Source organism: Melanaphis sacchari, unplaced genomic scaffold, assembly GCF_002803265.2.
Source record: "Melanaphis sacchari strain LSU unplaced genomic scaffold, SCAv2.0 Contig31_pilon_pilon, whole genome shotgun sequence".
Lineage (NCBI taxonomy): Eukaryota > Metazoa > Arthropoda > Insecta > Hemiptera > Aphididae > Melanaphis > Melanaphis sacchari.
Window position 1 is genome coordinate 1,082,087 of NW_020271193.1, and position 26,162 is coordinate 1,108,248.

At 25.9% G+C, this 26,162-nt stretch overlaps 3 protein-coding genes across 6 annotated transcripts in view; all 3 read right to left on the minus strand.

Moving 5' to 3' along the window:
* The window catches only part of LOC112596337 (G-protein coupled receptor GRL101-like), a 64,515-nt gene extending 62,155 nt beyond the window's left edge, over positions 1-2,360 (minus strand). Inside the window, exon 1 of the mRNA XM_025341964.1 lies at positions 2,316-2,360. The gene's annotated coding sequence lies outside the window, so the exon portion shown is untranslated. The remainder of the gene's footprint in view (positions 1-2,315) is intronic.
* A 6,105-nt stretch (positions 2,361-8,465) lies between these two features.
* On the minus strand, positions 8,466-13,202 carry LOC112596305 (ufm1-specific protease 2-like). Its single transcript, XM_025341910.1, has 9 exons — positions 12,827-13,202; positions 12,504-12,710; positions 12,191-12,427; positions 11,657-11,861; positions 11,339-11,578; positions 10,050-10,202; positions 9,364-9,490; positions 8,841-9,094; positions 8,466-8,785 (listed from the first exon to the last, which is right to left on the minus strand). The coding sequence occupies exons 1-9, from the start codon at positions 12,875-12,877 to the stop codon at positions 8,577-8,579; spliced, it is 1,683 nt and encodes a 560-aa protein (XP_025197695.1). The 5' UTR covers positions 12,878-13,202; the 3' UTR covers positions 8,466-8,576.
* A 2,216-nt stretch (positions 13,203-15,418) lies between these two features.
* Positions 15,419-22,085, minus strand: LOC112596331 (protein bric-a-brac 1-like). Of its 4 annotated transcripts, none has more exons than XM_025341948.1 (9): positions 19,557-19,579; positions 19,342-19,507; positions 19,092-19,256; positions 18,755-19,030; positions 18,396-18,671; positions 18,193-18,337; positions 16,785-16,924; positions 16,618-16,705; positions 15,419-16,534 (listed from the first exon to the last, which is right to left on the minus strand). In XM_025341948.1, exons 1-9 carry the CDS (start codon positions 19,562-19,564, stop codon positions 15,645-15,647), a joined length of 2,154 nt encoding a protein of 717 aa, XP_025197733.1. In that variant the 5' UTR covers positions 19,565-19,579; the 3' UTR covers positions 15,419-15,644. The 4 variants fall into 4 exon arrangements, with proteins under 4 accessions (XP_025197733.1, XP_025197736.1, XP_025197735.1 ...); XM_025341951.1 differs by lacking the exon at positions 19,557-19,579 and adding an exon at positions 21,982-22,085 and having other exon boundaries at positions 15,645-16,534; positions 19,342-19,492; XM_025341950.1 differs by lacking the exon at positions 19,557-19,579 and adding an exon at positions 21,982-22,050 and having other exon boundaries at positions 15,645-16,534; positions 19,342-19,489.
* Between the last annotated feature and the right edge of the window lie 4,077 nt (positions 22,086-26,162).

Here is a 26,162-nt window from a genome sequence, read left to right on the forward strand (position 1 = left end):
ATTAGTACATATTTTTCGTTTAATACACTATTGTGTTAAAAATAAAAGAAGATGAATTTATATTAAAAATATTATAAATTCAAAAAAAAATTTAATATAAAAAATATAAATTATCAAAATATAACTATTAAATTTGTAATTTATTTATAAATAATTTAAAGTGTGTATTATAAAAATGTGGTCAAAAAGTGCTATACTATTTTTGGGCAAAAAGCAAAAAGTTATTTTTGGGTAAACGGGGTCTTTCCCGAAATATATTTCATATATATTTGGTAAAACTGTTTGATAAGTGCTAATACGGAATTATTGTTAAAATATGAAAATATTTTAATTTTAATTTTTTTAAATATTTTTTATTTAATAAAATATATAATAGGTATATTGTTTTAAAATTTTAAATCTATAGTATTGACTTTACTTAACTGTTTTTAAACATTTTACTATATTTTAATGACGTTTTTAAGAGATTTTTAATTATTGAAAAAAAATGTTTTGAAAAAAAAATCTTAGGTTAATAATACTGTAAAACTAAAAAAAAAAATAGTACATGTTTATACATTAATAGTTAATACCATAGAAATTAATTCTGATAAAGCTTAATTTTTAATAATTTTTAATGCCAGAAAAAATGTTTATCACATAATATGATAAAAAAAAAAAAATGCACCCATAAATCATTATTGATAAAACCTATACAGAATATTTAAAACTCAATATATTTCTATCTTATTTAATTTTTTTTTTATCAATTTAAAAACTTAGAATAAATATCATGACACAGTATATTTAACATAGAAGTTTTAATTTACCAGAAATTGTAACCAATCAATATTTAATAATCAGCAAATACAATATGTTTTATTTTTGAAATATAACCTTATTTTAATATTTATTACCAGTTAATATAAACTTTTATCAGTATAATTCTATAATTATAACATTTAATTATATAAATTTATATTTTTTAAATGTACCTAAATAACTTTACAACATCAATACAAATTAAAAACCAATCTAAAAATCACACCTAATAAAATAACTAACATACACTGTTATTATTTTATTTCTTAAATATTTTATCATTAATTAATAATTACACTTAAGTATTTTTATTTTTAATATTGATACAATAATTACACATTAAATCATTTATCATATGATTTACCTTAAGCAATGAAACAATTTATAATTTGTATGAGTATAATATTTTTATAAAATGTGTATAGATTATCTACATTATTTATGTTTTAAATAGAGGAAATCAGTACATTATGCATGCTATGTTTTTTTAAACATTTAATAAATTCATCTGTTTATCATAATTATTTGGCTAATTTGCCATATGACTTAAAAATTAAATCAATTATACATTTTTCATTTACAATTAAATGTAAAATGTTCAGTAATGTATAATTTAAAATACAACTTATACATATATTTATTAAATTTATTTTTGTAATCAAAATAAGTTATATACATATATTTAATGGGTAATTAATTTATATTTAACCTGAAAATTACCTAAAAATTTTTAAAATCTGAATTTTAATAACGTTTTTTTATAAAAGAAACATTTACAAATAAACAGTTTTTATATTGATAACTATATGGAAAAATTTAATATATAAATTATCTTTAAAAAAAAGTACAGATACAAATCAATGAAATCACATAAGACAATAAATCAAAACAAATCTATTTATTTATATACTATTAAAAATATTTGTTAGTTTGACCAATATTTATAAAAATCTATAGTATTATATGAAGAAAATAATAAACGTAACAATAACAATTAAATTATCATTTTGATATTTTAATAAAATGTATAGTCTTTAGTTTATATATTATTTATAATTTCAGTATATTTAAAATATATTTTTCTTATTATAAAGTATTTTATAATTTAAGCTAAAATATACAAAAAAAATTAAAAAATTATAATTTTATACATTAAGCTACAAAATATAACATGGGTAGCATAAATATTATGAATAATAAGTACCTATAAATTTTTCTATGGAGTGGAAATCATTTAAAAAGTTAAAATCAATAAAATTAAATTAAAATCTAACCAATTATTTTGTGAATGCATTTTTATATCTATAATTCGTTTACAGCAAAAGATAAATAAATAATACATACTAGTGCATCATTTACCATGTGAATAAATTAATTTTTTAAACATTAATATTAAATAAATAAGGCTTAGAGATAAACTAAAATATTTAGAAATTAATATTATACTGCTAAAAATTGTTACAGAAAATGATACAATTTTTTTTATAAATTATTAAACTAAACGCAAGACTTACCTCATCAAATGATTTTCACGAAGTACGCACGTTATTCCCTAGACGAAATGGAATGTTATTTACTGAGCGCCCGTTGCACAGCAACAGCGGTCAGGCCCACAATGTTGGGCCATAGAGATGCTGATCTTCAGCGTCGGCGCCAAGAATAATAGTTTTCAATAACCACATACAACCATTTTAATTAGTTTCCACGTTTGACTTTATAAAAAAATATTTGAATACTAAGAAAACAATTTAATTAAATTAACCGTATTCTTATTACTTTTCGTTTGAAATATTTATTTTTATTTTTTAATAAATATATATTTCAAACATTTTTTTCCTATTATAAATATATATTTTTAAGAATTTTTCAATAAGATTTTATACATGTAAATTATGAATTATAATTTTTTTTTTTTTAATTATATTTTAATATGCTGTAATAAAATAATTAAGTCGTTTATATTTATTCCAGGATTAAATAACGACTCGTCGATTGTAAGACTAATATTTTATTGTACAAAATATAATAAAAATGTCAGTTTTAACATTAAATGTTTACTTTAAATTATATAGTTTATAATTATGCATAGTTATTATTATATTAGGTATGTATGTTTGTATTTAATTATATAATTTAACATTTCAAAAATATTCAATAGGTTATAAGTATGTTAAAACAATATACAAAAATAAAAAATAAATTATAAATTTTTAAATAAATAATATGTAATAACATTTTATAAATACATATATTTTAATTTGCAAATAATTTTCTATATTTGTAAAGTACGAATAATAATATAAATAATGCATAAAACTCATTTTAATTAAATACAGTTTAACAATCACAGATAAAAAAACATTATAATACTTTTTTTTTAGTTAAACCATATTATGACTATTCAATGTGGTGTCATATTAGGATTTACTGTATACACTATACAGACAATTATATACACTCAAATACTCAATTGACGTAATTCAATTTGACAAAAAGTCTATGATTCTTATAAAATCCCAATAGAGGAAGCAAAAACTATTGGATTCTAAAATGATTTTAGTTTTATTCTTATTTCGATTAACACACTGATAAAATAAAATTTCTCTGAGATTTGTTTAAAATATACCCACTTCAAGTAAATATATCTTATTAAATTATACATAATGTGGTGATCTAAAAACATGTGGCGATTATTTAATATTACAAATTATCTAACAATGTATTCAAGGACTATGAAACTTTGAAAAGTTCCTTTAACGGATACCTCTAAATTCTAAATAGCGGAAATTTTTTCAAGAATGGTAACATTTTCACTACCTACTTATCTATAAAAAAAAAAACCTCTAAATACAGAGCACTCTAAATAATGGACATTTTTATAGCTAGATTTAAATATTTTTTATCATAATTATAATCTCAAGTATATTCTATTATAATGTAAATCTTACACATTATTATTGTACTAGTTATCTATACCTAATTTATCTTATCCGTCTTAGGAATGGCCAACTCATTCAGTAACTGATTTTGTTTTAAATAGCAATATATAAATTTATTTATATATACAAATAATACAAATATACATATTATTATGTGTATATTTTTTTGGTATATTTAGATAATATTTAATTTTTTCATCCCCCCTCCCCATTACAAATAGCTGACAAAATTCGGCGACCGACAGTGCCCGGTGATTAGAAGTTTCGTTGAAAATGATAAATGATGAAACGCATTGTCTTGCCGACTATGTTTCAGCCATGCCTGTTTTTATTAGTAGCTGTCGAAACACTATTTTGAACTAACGTTAACTTGTTTCCAACAATAAAATGTTTTATTTATTTTTATTCAAGGGCGCCTATATGGGAGGGGCAAGGGAGAGACATGCCCCCCCCCCTAAAAAATGTTGAAAAATTGTTTACACAAGATCTACAATGAGTGAAAATAAACTTGATGGATTATGAATGATAAACGTGCATAGAGAAAAAATTGATGATAAAACGAATGAATACATAGAATAAGTAATAAATATATTTGGTGTTAAAATTTTTATTTGTAAATTAATATTTTAATAAATTTATGTTATTAATCAAATAAAAATTCAATAAATAACTTTTATGGTTAATTGGTTAAATAATTATTATTTCATAATTTTCCAGTTTAATATATAAAATATAATAGTATAATGTTAAATTGTAAACCCCTTCCCATTTCATGGACATAATTAAAATGTTGTCCCCCCCTTGAGAATTTTTCTATGGGCGCCCTTGTTTTTATTATCAGCCTTTTTCAAAACAAAAAGTTAAGAAAAAACTGAAATTTTTACGCCTAATCCAATTTTTGACAAATCTATTTGGTTTTTTTTTATGCAACTCGACAAAAAATAACCGTAGTTACCTACTTGAAATTTTCATCAAATGTTTTATCATTTTCTATTCATGATAAAATTTTCAAAATATTTTGACTTCATAGTTTTTCTTAATTATTTAAAAAATAACTAGTACTTACTCTGTTTTTATAACAAAAACAACCAACTAGATTAAATATAATTTATTAAAAACTACTCTCAATAAAGCAATAAAAATAATTTGAGTCTAAAATATTTTTAAAAAATTGATCAACAAGTATTCGGAAATTGTGTGGCTTTAACAAATAATTCTATATTAATATATTATTTTTTATTTATATTTTAGTTAATCATTAAATTTTTCATTCAACCAAAATCTTGAAACAAAACAAAATATGTACCTTTATAATTCTTACTTTTTATTGCTTCAACAGTTTTAAAACTTACAGCGTCAAGGACTCGAAGCGTACAAATACTACAAATCCAAAATATCGATACGTTTTATTCGGTTAGTTGTAACAAGGTAAATAACACAAGCGGATACACAATAATATAACCTTATACATTTACTTTATAAGTAACTTTGTGATACGTTTTGTAACATATTAATCCTATTTTTCGTTAAAAAAATCAAAAATATAACTTTTATAAACTAAAGCTTTTAGATTATATGTTCCAGTAAAAATATTTTTATATTTTATGAAATAAAATAAGTTATCATTAAATTTAAAAAGTAAGCTTAAAGAAACCACACTATAATTTATATTAATAATTAAATTAATAAGAATATATTGTATATACTATATAACCAATACATCTTATTTTTTGCTTTACTCAGAATCTTAGAAAGTATAAGAATGAATTAAATTTACAAACCGAGTAAAACACGGTTTTCGGGTTATCCACGGGAGATTGTAATATTATTAATCATATTAAAAAATATTGCTAGTAATTGAAAATATTAATGTAAATTTCACTTTTTATGCAATAAATTATAATAACATTATTTTAAGATTTATTTGTAAACTTTTTTTCAAGACATTTGTAAAATTATATGAGGTTTAGTAAGCCTACGATGAGTTAATACTATAATTGAATCAATAATGTTTTAACGAGAAAACAGTATTAATTGTTTAAGTACAAAAGAATAATAAATTCTTTTTTATGAACGAGAAATTAATAAACACTTTTCAAAAAATATCAATTCTGAAAATTGGTCATTTAATTTGGTTTAAACCTATATTTTTTTTTGGAATTTTGAAAAATAAAAACACAAGAACAGAATTAAATCTATAAAAAAAATCAACTAGACCCCCCGAAATATCTTATAACAATTAACAGGAACGAGACAAAGAAATAAATACAGAGAAATTACTAGATATCCGATAGTCAACAGAAAGTGATACTGTTGACTTTTGGACTACAGTAATCCAGTTTCAACTAAAAAATAAAATCCAATATGTCTAACATAACAAACATTATAAACGTTATTGTTATAATAGAAATAGGTACATCAAAAAATAAAACTTCTCATAATATTTATTTTTATTTAAAAAACCATGATAAGCTAATAAGTGATGAATAATAATTAATCTATTTTAATAGATAATGAATAATTAATTCTACATTGTTTATTAATTATTTAAAAATAAAAATCTTAAAAAAACAGCTAGAAATTGATTTGTGTAAGGAAATAAACATAAAAATAATATACAATTCACCAAAAGTTCCAAAGATGAGGCGAAGACGTAATTTTCAAGCAATTTAACTTTACTACTGTCAAATATATGGTTTTGACCTACATTTGTATTATTATGTTTAATCTAAATGCCCGTCAATCATTGTTGATATGAAATTATAGCCCCAAGTCACATAGATGATTTTTCCAAAAGAGTGACAGTTGAATTTCGCTGTTCTTTGGACACTCGATTTCATAAAGGCTTAATCACGAAGGATATTTATTTATTTATTTTTTGCTTTATACATAATCTCCATGAGTAATGTATTGTTGCAATCTTTATAGATGATTCTCCATCAACCGTGTCAGTGACAATATTATAATGAGTGTATTATCAGATTTTGTCAGTTTAATAACGAGCTCACAGTAAATATAGTACAAGTTTTGTATTGAAAATACAAAATTAATAATAATCATAAATTGCAATAAATAAATTTAATTAAAAATTATTAAGAAATAAAAGAGTTGGATGTTAATTAACATTATAATCTGTATATCTGATATAATACAATTTAAAATATATAAATTATAAGTCCCAACAAATAATGTTTTTGAGTAATAACAAAATAATCAACATTGTTATTCATCATTAAAATTTGTTATTTCGTCCAAATTTAAATTACAAATATATATAAAAAATAATATTGTTTGTATATTTTTTAGTTACAGTGAAAACTACTTATGGAGAACATAATGTTAAATTCCCATTGTTCACATGACATACCTTAGCTATACTATATATACAAATTAAGGATTTTATATATTTTTTACTAAAAAACTCTTTAAGTCAGTCAATTTTCGTAATTTTGACGAATTTTATAAAAATTTTAATTTCAAATACATGTGAAAAAAATTGTGCCTATATATTTTATAGTATTTATACTCAAACAGAAACAATTTTTAAAAGATCTTGTATTAAGCTTTTAAAAATTTTAACCCAGTGGACAATTTTTGATCAATATTTATAGGAAAAAAACTTAATTAAATTAAAAATTTGTCTCAAAAAATACCAAAATATTTTTAAAATTATACAATGTATAGAAAATGATAATATAAACATTAAGTAAAAATTTCAAAAATCTACAGTTTATTATATGTTTTTGAATTAACAGAAAAAATAAAAATCGTTTATGGTTAAATAATTATTTTATGGATGAATATCTTTTGTTGTAAACATATGAACTTCAAAAGCTCATAAAATTAATTTGACTTAGATAGAATTTATTTATTCTTTTGTGCTAGTTGAAAAACTTATAGAACCTTGTAATAAGTTTACAAATTTTAGATGTAAAAACAATTTTATTATTTTTATGAATTTCCAACTAAAAAATAATTTGCACATTTTTGAGATTTTGTTAAAAATCTAACTTAAATAGCTTATGATAAAATATTGTGACCTTAGATCTTCAATATTGTTATCTAGTGCTTATAACCAGCATGTAAAAAAACATTTTCTTGTCTAAGATTAAAAAAATTATACGAGAAATTATATGTTGAACAGCAAACTCGTCAGTTTAACACATGTTTTTACAAAGAAAAAAATCTCCTATAGTTGTTGGATTTGTTAATGGGTTTAAATAAAGCATAAAAATAAGAAAATACTTATACAACAGATGCTATGCAATTACCTTCATTAACTAATTTAGTTTAACTAAAAATAAATTTAGAAGAACTTTCAACAAATTAATCATATTTTTGTTATTAACCAATATAATGATATCAATTGTATTTCAATTACAATCTTACATCTGTTTGTCATACCAAAAACCAACTTGATAGCTTATAAAAACTATACAATCCATAATAAAAAATCTAAGGATTTACAAGTGTTCTACTCAAAAATATAATTTAAACTTTAGTTAGTGAACTATGGTTTACTAAACTTAGAATACAAAAATCAAAAATATGTATTTATTGACTTTTTTTTTTTAATATATGTTTAACTATAAAAAAAATAACTAAAATCACAGTCGTTTATTAATTGGAATAATTTTTAAGAACACAAAAATTGACATTTTAATCAAATGTATTAACAATATTATTTTTCTATTTTTATAAACTTTTTTATTTTAGTAATTATGATTCAGTTGAATTTGATACATATAAATGCATTCTATAAATGATAATATAAAATAACGATTAGTTATAATTAATAACAGTACAAAATAAAATAAAAACTATAAAATATTTATATTATATGCCATTTAAACTTAATGGCAAACAAAGATTATAAAATGTATCTTTTTTCCAAAATGATGCATCCTTCCAACAAACTCCTTTACCATGAATACTTTTTATATTGTCAGAGCCTGTATAATGAGGATCCAAAACCAAAAATTTAACGGCACCCAGTTCTTCATTGATGTCTACTCCTAAAATAGTATGAGCAAGCACTCCGCCGCCTAAAACATTGATAAAGATAATATAATGAAATTATACCACCATTGCTTCTATTACCTATCATCACAGGAGTGCCATGTCTATCAAAATGTTCAGACAGTTCAAGACACACTGAATTTAATGTATCTCCTTGTCGCAAAGACATTATTCGACATGTGACATCCAAATGTGCATTTAATACAAAAGAAACTTCCATTGAACCAATCCAATCACTAGAACCAACAAATGATTTACTTTTGTCACCCATATCAACTAAAATTTGTTGTATGTCACGAATAGAAGGCACTGGTTTATTAGTCCATCCTTGCCACCTATTAAAACATGGAAAAAAATAATAATTGAATTTAGTTTGTCAATTATTAAATTTAAAAAACTCTTTTAAAGCAGGAAAGACATTTTAAAAATTATCTATGGTAGATAAAACTGATCACTGATATTAAATATTCATAGATAATATTAAAATTAGATACATAATACCCACATTTAACTTAATTTTAAATATTCTAGATGATAGATTTAATTATGTCTTTTAATATCCATATCATAGTAACTACAATGTATGTTGATTTAAAATACATACTTAAACCAAGAATATAATGTCTGTAAAGATCTGTATGCACAACCCCACTGATGATCGTTAAAACCACCTTGACCATAGTGGTAAAATGTATATGTACCCTGAATTAATGATTTTTTTCCATTTTTTACTAGAAAAATAAAATGTATTAACCAATTAACACAATAATAACAGTGAAGATGATAGAAAACAATTTAATATTATAAAATGCATTTATTCAACTTTAATAAAAAGAAAATAATTTAACAATATAACTATAGTATTTAAAATCATATTTTCAATAAAACTAATAATTTTTGATAGATTTCAATTACAAAATTATGTTTTTGTTTTAAATTGCCCTTAAAATCTCAAACACAAGTTTCAATATCTATTCTCACATTAAACTCATTTACATTTTATAAAACATCAACAACATTAAATTACATTTTTATTGATTTCTTTTTTATTATTTCTTCAGTTATTATTCCTTTGATTTCATATTTGTTTTACTTTTTATTTATTTCTATTCATATCCATATCACATCCCCTCAATAAAACATAATCCATTCTTCGGAACAGTTCTTGTAACTCTTCCTCTCTTCCCAAGTTTAATGTCATGTTGCTGCCTAAACGTACATAGTTTGCAAATAATAGATACCTAACACCTTAAACCATCTGATAATAATACATTTTTTTCTATTACTTACTTCCTGAAGGAGACAGACCTTCATGTACATTTGTCAAAAGTCCATCATCATTTAAAGCTGGCTTAACATCAAATTGATAAGTATTTGATATACGAAATAATGGTCTATTCATGGATAAATGAAAAGCATTGTGTAATTTTTTTCTTAAATTACCTATCAAAAAAAAAAAAACAATTAACCATTATTATTTTAATAACATAAAATTGAACTCAATAACATACTATATTACAAAGTAATTCATAAATACATTAGTATCTTGTGTTATCTGTAAATCATTTTTAAAAATCTTCAATTTCTACTTACATAATCATAAAAAGTAAAATCAATTTTTTAATTATTTTATGTAAGCAACCAATAATTAATAAGTCACAATAAAAACCTAAGTAAGTTAATTTGTTTAAAAAACTGTAGACTACTGTAGTCTAATTTTAAATAAAAGCAATTATCAATAACACATTTTTGGTCGAGCAATAACTGGTCAACACTAAAATGCACTATTTTTACACTTCTTTATATTTTTCCAATTGACTATTGTATAAAATACCATTAGTAATAAAATAATAATGAACTGCTTGTAATAACATACATACATGGGCGCCCATAGGTAATATTTTAGGGGGGGGTCAAAATAAAAAAATTTTCGAATGTAAGATAATAAAGATTTAATGTTATTTTTCACATATAAATGTATACACTATACATGCATGTTATATTTTTATTTATATATATATATATAGTGTATTAATATAATAATTGCCATACGAATAAATAAATAAATATATAATAATTGTCATATGAATAAATAAATAAATAAATAAATAATAATTTTAATAAGTATATAAAAAAATAGAAATTAAATAATATAATTAAGTATATTATTCGGTATCAGTAAATAAGAACTGTCAATTTCTTCGTTTTATTCCAAACATATTAATGACATCCTGAATGAAAGTATCCTTGTTTGCATTAGGTTAAAATATTGTGCCTATATTGTGATCTTTACAGATTTACCACTAATTATCTGCGATAAATTATTTTACGTATAGGTTATACAGACTACAGAATACGATCTATCTATGATGTTAATATACGATAACAATGAGTATATTTTTATATTTATTTCATATCTTAAAAGTGATTTCAACAAATAATTTGCCTCGGTAATAAGGTAATATTGTGGTAATATTTTTTCCAGGGGGGGGGGCAAGTGCCTTGTCCTGCCCCCCCCCCCCAATGGGCGCCCTTGCATACATATCTTAGTACTCTTAATGTATTAATAATATACATACTAAACGAATCTATCTGATTGTGTGAACAAACGATTGTTATGAAATGGCATAATGCATCAGGCAAGAAATGATGAACAACAGGGAGATCTTTGGGATTTGAAACCAAAAATGATTGAATTAATTGAACATTCTTGAGTATACTACCATAAATCAAATTGTATGCCTGTGTATATGTGGCTCTTTTAGGAACCACGCATAAAGTATCTAGCTGACAACAAACAAGTTCTTCATCAAAAGGTTCTAAAAAACAACAACAAACAATTCATATTTAACTCATAATTTTCCATTGGATTTAAATATGTTTAATTTAAATTGTACCATTTGTTTGATGAATTATAGGAAAATCAGATATATCTGTGTTTTCAGTTGGTACATTTGATAAATTTTGATACACAATTATATTTAAAACTTCATAATCCAACTCATTTGTTATTACTTTTATTCCATCAATAGTTTTGTTTTCTTCTAATTTTCCAAAATACTGTTTATTTTCTTTAATATAAAAAAGAGGTTTTAAACCAATCTAAAACAAATAAAACATTTTAAACTTATAATTACGGTATACATTAAAATTAGTAAGGTATTAAGAATTTCATATTTAATTTAAAATTAATAAAATATCAAAAAAACACAAGTTGTATCTTATACTGTTTTGACTATCACAGTTACTCTTCTTGATATAAATATAATAATTTAGAATTTAGAAACTTATTTTATTAGTTATATCAATATTGTGATTAAAATCACTTTCCAAAAACATATTCTATCACCATTCAATATTATAAATTTTTTTTTATTATTGATTTCTTAGATAATTTATTATTAAAGTAATCTCAGTATTTATAAACACACCTTTTTTTCTAACAAACTTGCAGTATATAAAGAGTCACAATCATTAATTCTTCTGTCAAGTTCTAATTTCATACAAGTTCTAAAATATAATAAATTATTGCTTAATTCTTTTTTTGTTAGAACTTGAAACTCGAGTTTTTCAGATTGAATAGCATCATCAATTTTTTTTAACTCCCAAAGATTTATTTGTGAACCGACTATGTTCAAATAAAGTGAATAATTTTCATTAAATTGATCCTAAAAATGAAATTAAAATTTTAATAATTAGCAATAATTAATAATGGATTTCAATTTAAGAAATACATGTATGTACATTATCCAAATATTCCTGGACATTTTCAATTAGATCAGCATTTCCTGCCAAACCACAGGTATTCAAATTGTGAGGACAGTTGTCATCTACGTTGAAAAACGAGTCCACAAAACCAATTATATAGGTTTTGAATACATTTTCCACATCAATGCTAACCCCTAATAGGACAAATGCGTTGATTTTTGATAAGCCAATTTTCTCTAGGCCCTAGATAAAATTTAAAATGTTATTGACTATTAAAAATAACACGATTTTCAAATTAAGTTGATTTAAACAATTTCAGTATTTTAATATTTTAGTTTTCAAAATAAGGTTAATATTACCTGCAATACGTCTTTGCAAATGACTACTTCACGACGAATCGTATCCATCATGTACAAGGAAATTTGGGAAAAGTTACGGGAAGTGGTAAACTCCAATAAATGAAATGTAATCTCCTACATAAACATAGTGTTAACTCCTACAAAAGATAGTGTTAACTCTACAAAATATGATAAAAAAAGGATACCGCTCGCACCACTGTAAAAATCATAGACCTTATACTTATAAAAATTGCTTGAAAAATTTAATAATATAAAAATTACAAATATCCAACATTCCAACGACTGCCTAACGTGAAATCTCACTAAATAGTAAATACGTAACACGTCATCTTGTTACTTGATTATCGAGTGAATGGTGAATGTATACTAATAACTAATAAGTCTAATACCTATTATCTATTAGCAAAATCGAACCACCACGAGAAATGTTATCACTCAAAAATGTTTAAGTTATCACATTTATATCATCTACATAAAATCAAAAACACGAAAAACGGAAATTGAATATACCTAAGTATATTTTCTAACAGTTTATTTTTCATAACTCAAGAGTACCTACTACCATTGATTATAAATACTACTAGTATTTATAAATAGTTTTTACTTTTTAGTGTTTTTACATTTAAATATATAATCAATAGTACTATTCAATTAATCTCAAAAATATTATTTCCTGGGATTATATTTTGAAACATTAAAACTATTAAATATTTGTTATCAGAACTATTTCCCTGATTTTATACAGAGTCTGTCAATAAATATAAGCATGAGCTAATCGCTTAAAAAAAATAGGTATCTTTCATTACCTACAAAATTTCATGAATCGTAATTCCAATATATTATTATTGTCAATATATACAATTTTCCATCAAAGTTCTATTTAGATTATCTAGATCAGTGATTCTCAACACTTGTATTATGGCGACAAATATTAAAATATTTTATAGGTACTTTTTGACACAGTAAAAAAAAAAAACAGAATAATGATAATTTTAATAAATAATGTAAAATTAAAAATAACATTAAAAAATAATAATACATGTCTATAATAACAGTCAACTTATCTTTAAGCATCATATAAATAAATAACTATATCAAATATCGATTTTTGTAAAGTCAAAAATGTTTGTACCTACATTTTGTCATTTATATACTTCGTGACAAATTTGAACTTACCGGCTTGGGCAACACACTGATTGAATAACAATGATTTGGATAATTAATTTTCATTATTCTTAGGTACTTAATACCTCTATATTCTATGCCTTAGTCTAAAGTAAATCTTTAACTCAAATTCGTACCAATGTAGACTAGAGTACTAATTTTTTAGACAATCGCATAGCTTGAATAATTAAGTATTAAATGACTGAGTATAACTAAATCTATAAGCCATAGAATAGGAATTAAAACAAAATTAAATTACATAATAAATAAAATATAACAAATTGATAAATGCTATTATAATTTATAGCTATACTTATCAAACCTAACTTGATCATGATTTAAGTATAAGCTAACTAAATTATGTACTTTTATCATTAGTAAATTAAGTATGTACTTAAAAATTTATTTACCAGATTTCTGCAATGCAGTGCAATGTGCCTATTGTGGTAACAAAGTTTTACAAACTTGGTAAAAATTTATTTATAAATTATTTTGTACCTAAATCAACAGACCAGAATTCTTAATTCTATATTTTATTAGACTAGGAAGTTTCGACTTCATAACAGTCCATACAAAATAATACTTAACTATAAGGTTTCAAAGAATATTTAAATCTTAGTTCTAAATATTTTGAACTGAAGTTATTTTAACAAAAACCAATGTTAAGATACTTTAAAAAGTATTAAAATTAAAAAATTTAGATAAAAACTGTAAAATATTTCAAAAAGTATTAATACATTTTCTTTAACAAAAATAAATTAGAGAAGTAAGATGAGGCACAATTCAATCCCATGACCATTCATTTTTTTTAAAGTAAACCTTATACATTATTAATTAATAAAATTATATCAAATTTTCAAAACTAAGATTAATTTTATTTCTATTAAAATCTATAGCAATAAATAATAATTTTCCAATTGTTTTGCATTGCATTTTAACCTACCAAATAAAAAATAAATCACTTTATATTTTAAAATGTCTCAATTTGATTTTTCATATTGATTTTACAATTTATTTTTCACAGTTTTGTGTTTTTTCTAGTAGATTCTAGTAGAAAAATGATTTGATCACCAAATTTGAAAAGTTTCTAGTAGAATATTAAACCTATATAATTAATAATTGTAGTAATAGTAAATAATTGTTTGGTAACCATAGTTTACAGAATTTTTTTTTTATCATACAAAATGATTTGTTATTAAAATCAAATTATGCACACGCCTATAGATAGAATAGTATGTAATATATTATTCTTATAATAACTAATTCATCTAGTTTAACAAAAATTTAAAAAAAATTTTTCTCTGAACTAAGTATTAAAAACAATTTATTTCACATAGTCTTAAAATGTTGGATTATTATTTTATTATATATTATGTTCACTATATTGTAATGTAAAATACATACAATACAAAAACTAAAATGTACTGATATAGTATTATCATATTTGTAAATTTAATATGAATATTTACATTAAAACCTACAACAAATATGAAGAGATCAAATGAAAACATCAAATAACATTAATGTTTTCACTGTTTAAATATCACAGATAAATAAAAAAAAAAAAACAGTACAACCGTCAGACTTATAAATTATTACAGAGAATACTTGCAGTTCTAACACATCACAATGGCTGCAAGTATTTTACTTCATCTCAACTAGTGGTTGAATGAGTCGGGTGTTGTTGGTACATTTGAATCTGTGGTGCTGGATATTGAACCAACATTATTTGGGACACTGGAGTAGCCTGTACTTGCTGATTTGCCTGTTGCTGTTGTTGTTGTTGTTGTTGTTGAATGTGCTGTTGTTCGCTTTGTGTATCTGAATCAATCATATCATCACAATCATCATCTGGATGTCCAGCTCCATATTTCACCCTTTTGAAACGTCCGTATAATGAAGAATATGGTAGATTATAATGTATAGCTGCCTGATTAATACTCATATGACCTAATCGCACAGACTCCAGAGCTTCCATCATAGCATCCTCAGACCACGGAGTTGGATTGCTACGAGACAATTCAATTTTCTCACGTTTACATCGACCATATAATGTACCAGAAGGTATACCGTAGTCGGCTGCAGCTCGTTGTACAGTCGTTTGCCCAGTTCTTATGGCATGCAATGCCTGGCCCAACTGTTCTTGACCCCAAGAAGTTGGTGCCGCATTGAATGGAGCAGCTAATCTAATTCCTTCCCGCCGCGCAATCTTATATAACGTACTGCTAGGTATACCATATGCTTTACTGGCTTTATTTGCCGAAATAGTGCCAGTGCGTAGAGCATCTAATGCAATGTTTAAAGCTTCATCATTCCAAGACTTAGCAGGTCCATCTTTTTTAGGAGTATCTATACCAGCTCGATGAGCCCGCTGCCATAATGTTGTAGAAGGAATCCCAAATGTAATGGATGCTTTGGTTAAAGACATATTATGTGAACGTAATGCTTCTAAGGCGTTTTCCATGTCATCAGCTGTCCATGCTTTTCCGCTATTTGTACCATATTGTTTGTTAATATTGTTACTAGAACTATCTTCACTGACATCTGCAATTTAATAATAATAAATAAATATAACTGATCAACAAAGAAATAAAACTGCAGTATAAAATATATTTAAATGCAAGTACCTCCTGTATTAGAAGAATTTGGTAACAATCCCAAAAGTTCAGGTGTTATCATCATTGTATGCATTGAATTATCTTCATCATTTATATTCTATAAATATAAGTTTTATTAATATCGTAAATGAAATAGTTGATGTATTATAATATAGTATATCATAAATTATTATTACACGGTCATTAGAATGTTGTCTTTCTATTCCCATTGCATCTGATGACTGATCAATAGTACGAAGTGTTTCAAATTTAGTACTTTCAAATTTTCTCTCACTTCCACCACTTCTCATCATATCATTTGAACATGATGTACCAACTAAAATAAAAATAAATCACTGACATTTGAAACAATATAAAGTATATCAATTTTTTTAGTTATGTGTTAAATGCTTTAAATATGAATAATGATAATTAACATTAATTAATGTTTAAAAATAGTAACAACAAACAAAATACAATAAAAAATTATATTTTTTAAGTTTATTTTTAAAATTCAACCCTAAAATTAAATTACAAAATATTACATAGATCGGAAATTTCTGTGCTGTGATTTGATATAAATTAAATTATCTTTTTTTCCTTAGAATAAAACATGCAATAAAACAAATCTAAAAAATCTCAATTGTAATGAGAGGCGTTAAAAGTTGGTTTTGCCTATGGTAGTTGTCATTTTTATGGTTTACGTATAATAAAAAGTTATTAACATTTACACAAAATGTTAGACTTGATTAAGAAGATAATAATATGTTTAGGTATTATTAAATATTTAAAATATTAAACTTGTAAATGGTATATATATGCAGTGAGGCCCCTGAATGTACATGTTGTGTACAGTTAAGGAATCGCTGCTCTATATTTTTTTGAAAAGAAATATTTTTGTTAGTGGATGGATATATTGACTCAAAATAAAATTGTCATAGGTGTGTCAAAATACACCGGCATCCCTGATTATAAAATCAAATAAACTATTGCCAAGGAAAATCATAAAATTACACCTATTGGCTATTACTATTTGATATAAAATAAGGAAAATAATTTTCAATGAATACAATACTTTAATTTTAATATTGTGTGTAAATGTAGAAAAAGAAAACCTTAGTTTTGTACAAACTCAAAATGAATTTGTATTTTAAAACAATGATAAACTTCATAACAGTTCACACAAACATGATAGAGTTGAGGAAAGGAATTTAGTGTTATACTTGAAATTTTTACTTTAATTGAACAAAAATTAAATTATTATTATACAGTAAGGCACAGTTTTCTCCCTTCCCATTCCCCCTTGTAGAAATCTGTAACATTTTCATTGGATTAGAAGTTAAAATCCACAGTTAATCCTATAACCACTCAATTTCATTGATTGGGATTTAATTAATGTACGGATGATGACCCAAGGTGTTGAAAGTGGTATTATTTCAAATTTTAAAATGCTACTATTAGTACTTATACTATGCTTATGGGAGCTCATATGTGTAGTAACCTTGCTATATGATTATTTTAATAACTTCTAAAATATTTAAACAATGGAACTATTTTTAATGTTTTAATTAAAATAGGTATTGAGTTATTTTTTAAACCTATTACCAGCCATATCTCTATGTGTAGGTGTTGATGAGGGACTTGTGTTATTTTTTACTGGTACTGGTGTTGCCCTTGGTCCAACAGGCTGTATATCAGGTGAAATGTCAGCTTCATTCACCGTCATAACTGGACCTGTTGTAATAATCATCTGAAAACATCATAAAATAAAAAAAATTTATAAGATAAAATATAAATTAATATTTTACTTGTGAATGAGTTTGAACTGCAGCTTGTTGCAATTGAGGTTGATTTGTATGTTGTGTTACATGACTTAGTTGTTGTTGTTGTTGTTGTTGTTGTTGTTGTTGTTGTTGTTGTTGTGATGGTGGTATTGGTATGTGAACTATCTGGGACTGTTGTTGGGCTTGTAAATTTAATGAAGGATGTGGTTCTAATATAACCACCGGTAAATCTGTTAATGTTGACTTCATTTCTTTCTCATCATCTTCAGTTGATGTTGCTACAGTCATGCAATGGATGGCCTAGAAAGAAAATAACTAAGTAAAACTCAACAACAATGATTAACAAATTATTATTTGTTTCATATTGAGTATTTAATATTTACATTTATAGATTTGTTTTCTTGATCAACACTAATAGGTGCAAAACCTGATTGTTCAATTCGATAATAACTTCGATTAAACTGATCCTGTTGAATTTGATTAGGGCTCAATTTTTTTGAATAAGGAGAAGTTCTGCGTTGTAATTTTGTGAACACTCTTCCACCACTTTTTAATGGCCCCAAAGGAGTTACTTCGGCAACAATAGATGTATCACGTTCATCTTCAGGCACTTCACATAGTCCTTTAATCTTTAACTGGTCTGCTGTTTTTAGAAGAGACTAAAAATACAATTAATTTTATAATGAGCTTTCTGCTTTTACACATAGCTTTTAGACTTACTTGTAATTCAGCTTGAGATACATCAATCTCGCCCCTATACACAAACTCTATGATGAACTTAAGGTCATTAAAACAAACATCATAAGGCAATATAATGGTTGGATGTTTACATGGGTTATCCATCAATAATTTTTGGAAATAGGACGAACAAGCTGATAAGACCACCTATTACACAATATCAATGTTTATAAATAAAAAATGCATAAAATAAAAAAAAAATAAAAAAATTCATATTTATTTAGTCATATACTTTGTGTGCTTTAAGTGTACTCTCATTACAAGCAAGAGTAACATCAACAAATGATTCATTTCGAAGAAGTTGATGAAACACAGAGGTCATATTTGATTGGTAATTGTTCCATCGCAGACAGTAGTGCTGGCCATTAACTGTCATTGTACTTCTGAAATATTCAAAACTAAATTTTTAAATTGACAATACACATAGTCTATATTGTTTATATTTACAATAACATAAGTGACTATAGACTTTAATAGGTGCAATTGAACACAAAAAATAATAACCTATTAACACTTTATATGAGCAACATTTTGTAATTTGGTTAAGTTTAAAAATATTCCAATACTCATTATACTCGTAAAATAATAATTTACTTTTTTGTTTAATTAATTCATTAAGTTTGAATGAAATAAAAATAATAAATAGTTCTAGCAATTTTATCAATTTTATGTTCATATTTTTTTAAGACAAAATCATATATTATATTATATTTTTAAAAATGTTAAACAATTGTATAGATGAAATGAAATAGTTTTTAATAAATTAATTTTTATTATAAATAGATTAATTATATTAATAATTATTAATTAGTAGTTAATTAAGAAAATAAGCAATTATTATTTCGATTTTAAATAAACTCTTATAAATTATATTCTTTTTTTTTTGATATTCAATGGAAATATTTGTAGTTTGATATATAAATAGCGAATTTCCATAATTTAGATAACATTATTTAAACACTCGTGAACAGTGAAGTACAGATGGGCATTTCATGAAAAAAATTCAATAGTAAGATCCCACCCAAAAATTCAACTCCAAGAATGGATAACACTTATAACATTTTTATAGGACGAACTTCGTCATTTTAATTTTAATTAATTTAATATTACTTCAAAATCTATTATTTTAAAAATGTAATATTAATGAAAAGTATTATATTTTAAACATAATATAAACATTTTTAGTAAATTAAGAATTAATGATGTTTGTTTTTTGTGACTTTGTTTTTGTATAATAAAATTAATTCCAAAAATAAGTTAATGCGTAGGTATAAGATCAGCGCATATACATTGTAAATACAACGTCTATAAATACTTTTTACTCCATAATACTTAATCAATATTCAATAATTCGACATCAGTTAAATCGAAATTCGTATCAATAAAGAACATTAAGAATGAATGCCAAAAATATGTCAAAAATGATATTGAGATCAAAAAAAGTATATAGCCTAGACAAGAAATTGGCAGTTGAAATAATTATATAATGTAACAGAATAAATATAATATGTGATAATGAATAACAATGTGTACAACTTTGCATGTACTAATATTTATTGAACAGCTGAATTAACTAATGGGACGAGAGGTCAACCACATTAAAAAATCGGGATTCTGTTGGAATAATAATATATAACTATTAACTACTATTATAGATAATACGACTAAGATTTTATCGTCTTTAATGGCGATGAAAAATGTCTTGAAATGTAACTGTAGCTGGGGTCTGGGATTCAAAATGTTCGAGATGGTAATACTATATAACAAAAAAAAGGAAAAGCGGTCATAAAATTGTAGAGTTTAAACGGGAGCATTGTTACATAAAAAGACAACATTACGATGTATTATTTTAAAAAAATTTTTCCAAGTCCAATCTGTATTGTATTTTGTCGCGGGACTAGGAATGCAAAATGTCAATTGAAATAAAAATGCCGTTCTAGGGGTGCCCAAATCAAGATAACGAGAGAAACGAAAATTCCTATAGCAAGTCACACGAGCCTGGAGAAACGAGACGATCGATTAAGCGATACCCGGCCAACCGGATGAGCACTAAACGGGAGACGACATCCTAAAAACCACCACCCAATCATGACCTAACCGTCAGGTCGTAAAGTAGAGAAAGCGATGATACGCCACCGGATAGGAGGAGACCCGAACATTTTTCGAAAACTCATAACGATTGTAATATCTCACATTCTAATCGTGAGACCCTACTGAGAAAAAGACGAAATAGATGAAAACGCAAATGACGAGAATCAGAGCGACGAATAAACGTTTTTCGCTCGGCGCTCTTCCATACATTCCACCCACCCACTAGGTCGTATCGTAGTTCGGATAAAAAAAGCTTTACGATGAACGCTCGTGTTGCGTGTTCGAGCCGGACGACGGTTTGCCGGCACGCCATATTAATCATTTTATAACAATATTATTATACAGCATGAACGTGGCGACACGTAATATTATTAGAAAATAATATACTATTATTATTACAATAACTGCCCCAACGACCGCACAGTGTGAAATCGCCTACGCCGAGCGAGCCATACACACGGCGAGACGGCAGTATGGTATGTGGGTGGGCAAATGCGGCGTGAGTATAGGGACAGAGGGTGCTAGTAACGGCGGGTAGCAGAGAGGTAATGGGCACGGACGTGGGAAAAAAATAAAACGAAAAATAAATAAACGGAATTTTTTTGGGGGGGAGGGGGGGGGGGGGGAAAAAATAGAAATAAAAATAAAAAGGAGCGGAATTTTTTGGGGGGGGGGGGGGGGGGGGAGAAAAAAATAGAAATAAAAATAAAATGGAGAGGAAAGAATGTTTGTACAACCCAAACGGCGGCGACGGCGGCGGACGCGATTTTTACATACTTACACGGAGTTTCCAAACAAGGAGGAACGGACAATTTGAACGGCCGGCACAAAGCGGGAACTGATGATAAGCCTACATTTCGTTGTCGACCTCGTTCTCGTTCCGGTGCCCGCGTTCGCGTCGTCGCCGTGATGTGGTACGACGCGCTCGCTGGCCGCCGACGTACCGGTTGCCCGGCAACCCGTGCGGATCACCATTTCAACACCACCCGCCGGAGACCCACCGCCCGCGCGTACAACGAGTAACGACCAATCGCCTCGGACGGACGGACGGACGGTGCGGCGGCGGCGACAAGAATGACGGTGGAAGAGAGAGCGAGACGACGGCGGCAGCGTTGGCCGACGCGTCGTATTTAGTTTGAGTGTGTGTGCAGAGAGAATTCGCTGGAACGACGTCGGTGGCGACGAGTTAGGGGAACTACGGTTTGCAGGCTGACGAACGTTGTTCGGCCGAATCGCCGAAAACGAGTCGATGAGCAGCATTGTGGGCCGCACACTACTTCTCTCCTCCGTGTTCTTGATGTATATATATATGTATATAAATGTTATATTATATGGGCAATGGGCCTGTCCGTTAGTGTCGGTGCGTGCGTGCGTCGTAGAGTGGACGATACCACCACGGCGGTCGCACGCCGAAAATCAATGAATACTGCTATCGTCTGATGACGAGATGGAAGATAAAATAAAAAATTGTCGTTACGGCGGCACCGTCGACACGGGAATTATTTTGAGTACAGTTTTTATCGTGAACCATAGTGGTGGCACGCTCGACAAGTACTCGGAATATAATATATACTATATCGATAAATCGTCAATTAATAAATCTATTTCTCGTGATTGTTACTACAGTCAGCCGTCGTGTGAGACTTCTGGGAACGGAGTTGGGTTGCCGGCGCGTTGTGTTTACGGTGCACAGCGAAATGTCTACGTCCGATAATTCACGTGTTGCGGCGTAAATTCTATTATCGCATCCCCTATGAATCTATGATCACTGACGTGACGCCGCTCTCTAAATTTCGGTTTTAATATTTTCTATAATTCGGGGCCTAACCTAACAGCAATCCTTGGAACTTAGCCCTTCTTCAATAGTCTTTCAATGCCCCGAGAAAACAAGAGAAAAATAATTAATTGTACTATTATTTTCCTTTATAAATACTGTATAAAATGTTCCTATAGTAATTTTAGTAAATTGTTTCCTTGAAGTTCCATATGAACCAACAGCAACCGACTGTGAATATTTTTAAAATTAATTATAAAAAAATGGAAAATTGCTTTTGCGGCACAGTGTTTGAATTCGTTAAATCGTTATATGTATTTTAAAAAGTAGTTAGCCCTCCTCCTTTAATCGCCAATAATTTTCTCGATTCCCGCTAATGTGATTATTTTATGATTAAATTTTCCGTCCAAGTCATTCTAAAGTTAGTTGGAAAATAAATCTCTCATACTGACAAAAAAGTCCGCAGTATAAAAATGGCGACGGAAACGTTAAATTTTATTAATGATAAATAAAAGGGCATTATTGAGTTTAATTGGCATTTTTTATTTTTTATAGAACATTTTTTGATAATTTTTGTGACATAATTATTATTAGGCATGTTAGTAAGTGATTAACTATACATAAAGATACAACTATATTAAAGTTTTCTGTTAATAATGAAGGAATTTTTTTTCACTCGATTCGTTTATTAGTATCCTATACGAGTGTATTATAGACACATATTACTCATACTGCTATTTATAGAAGTGTGCTTGTTGAAACATATTATAATTTTTGTAAACCTAAAAACAGTAAAAACATATTTTTCCGTGCTACTGTAAATTGTAACATACAATATTTGTAATTGTATATATATTATGCGACCTTATTCGTTATTAACATTTACACTATTTTTGTGTTGAAATTGATTTGCCGTTTTAACAATATAATAATATAATATTGTAAATAATTTCATTTTACTGCAATAAATTTATATAATATGTAATATACTAATATGTAATATCAATATGTGTAGATAATAATATTTTATAATTATTGTTTATTTCGTAATTAATGGTTAACGAATTCGTAATCTCCTTTTAAACCAAAATATTAGTTATATTTTTATAGAAAAAAAATTCTATATACTTTGATATTAAAATAATACATTCGATTTATAACAAAATTAATTTCATTGATCATCAGTTTATAGAAAAAATGTACGACTTCTAAACTACTAAAGAAAAACAATAAAAAATGAGTAATTTTAAATCTCAATAAGACCAGCAAACTCAATAAGAAATTATGGAATAAATATGATGCTTAATGTACATAAAAAAAATTGCAAGATAAAATGTATAAAATCTAGTGCAAAATTTTGTAATTTAACTACGACAGTGAGCCATAAATTAACGAACGTGGTTGTTACCTCAGAATGACGTGTCAAACGCATACCACTAATCCAATTTTTTTTAATTTTGTTTAATTTCAACTTACTTTTACATAATATTATATTTAGTCGTCCAAAAACAGACGAGTTATTTTAATCATTAAAAACTGTTCATGGAATTCCGTTGCATTCTACGTGCAGAGTGTAATGCACAGACGTTAAATAAACAATGGTAAGATAAGATATTAGTATTATATTACTGCGTCAACTGTAAAACAAACAAAAGTGTAAAAAATAAATAAATAAATTAGACCTGTTCACTGGCAATAGTCGCCGAATACACGATGCACTTACACCAAATAAAAAAAGATGATACTCTGTACGCAATGGTTTTTACGAAAATATTTAGGTCAACAATACGGGTTAATATCACGCTCTAGTACATTTTAATGTATAGGTAAAACAAATAGTTTATAGTAGCAACGTATTATTCTAATATATATTTATGTATACCATATTTTACTCATCGCCTGAATTCGCTTAGTCGAAAGATCTGTCGATCGTCACAATTCATAAATCTTTATAAAAGAAATGTAAGAGACATAATATAATTGCCATTTTTTATAACAGTTAACACTCAAGTGCAAAGAGATTACCCTGCACAATCGGTAAGGATTGCACGCGCGCATGTTAACTTAAAATTTAAATACATACATAAATCTTTCAGTGTACGTGACATGTATAACACGATACTATAATGTATAATATGGGTAATAATTATAAATTGCAGTCTATCGATCATTTACCGTAAATAATAATTAAATTACAAGTCCGATCACGAAAACATTGTTATATTGGTAGCTTAAGATACTAAATGTATTGTGATGATTAATAATTGATAATACATAAGTTTGTTAAAGAGTAAAATAATATAACGCCAGAAATTATTTAATGCTATAATCAATACTTCAATAGTAAACTTAGTAAAGTATTCCAATGTCAAACAACAATAATCTCGTAAACGCGCGATACCTAATCTAAATTAAACAACCCATTTTTAGAATCTAGACAGATAGTTAGAATCATTAGGATACATTTTTGTAAACTACTAAATAGATTAGTTATTCTTTGTTGTCTCGAGGTTATGAGTTTTATAATGATATTTTTTTTATAATGCATATTAATTTCACTAATATTATAAGATTATAATAAATATATGTTTATTTATTGTAATTAGAATAATTTATCTTAATATATTCTATTTTAATTTATTTTCCGAGGATAAACAATCGCCAAAAATTTACTATATTTTAAAATTAAAATATTATTTAATAATTTAATACTTAGAATATTTAAGTACTATTTTTTAAATCACGATTCTTTGAATTCAATTTGAAGTATTCGAAGACTGATAAACAATTAATAATATATAATTAAATATAACTCTATTGTTAATAATTGTTCATTATTATAATTCACAAAATACAAAACATAAGTATTAGTATTGACAATTACAGTATTTGTATTATGATACATTTCAAATGTATAGAAGTTGTTTTCTGCTTAAACGTTTACACTGTACCGTAGTACTGTATAGTGTCCACCAACAAACTTTTATGAAAATTAAATTTATAATTATAAAAAACGGTTAGCAGATAGAGCCACTTATTCAGAATTTAAAAAAATATATAATATGAGAGGAGTACTATAAGTTACAATTGGATACTAAAAATATATTCACGCGTATAAATATAATACATAATAATTAATGAACTTATATACTAAATTTTTTTTAGTTTAAAAACAGAACAAAATTATA

What these genes read in the sequence shown, in the direction of transcription:
- LOC112596331 (XM_025341948.1), bottom strand. An exon ending in AAGAAAACAAATCTATAAAT is followed by an intron (nt 18,672 to 18,754) that starts GTAAATATTAAA and finishes TTTTCTTTCTAG; the next exon opens with GCCATCCATTGCATGACTGT. An exon ending in TACACATAGAGATATGGCTG is followed by an intron (nt 16,925 to 18,192) that starts GTAATAGGTTTA and finishes TTTTTATTTTAG; the next exon opens with TTGGTACATCATGTTCAAAT.
- LOC112596305 (XM_025341910.1), bottom strand. Translation starts at nt 12,877, where the DNA reads ATGATGGATACGATTCGTCGTGAAGTAGTCATTTGCAAAGACGTATTG. An exon ending in TCCAGGAATATTTGGATAAT is followed by an intron (nt 12,428 to 12,503) that starts GTACATACATGT and finishes TTTCATTTTTAG; the next exon opens with GATCAATTTAATGAAAATTA. An exon ending in TGGCACTCCTGTGATGATAG is followed by an intron (nt 8,786 to 8,840) that starts GTAATAGAAGCA and finishes TCAATGTTTTAG; the next exon opens with GCGGCGGAGTGCTTGCTCAT.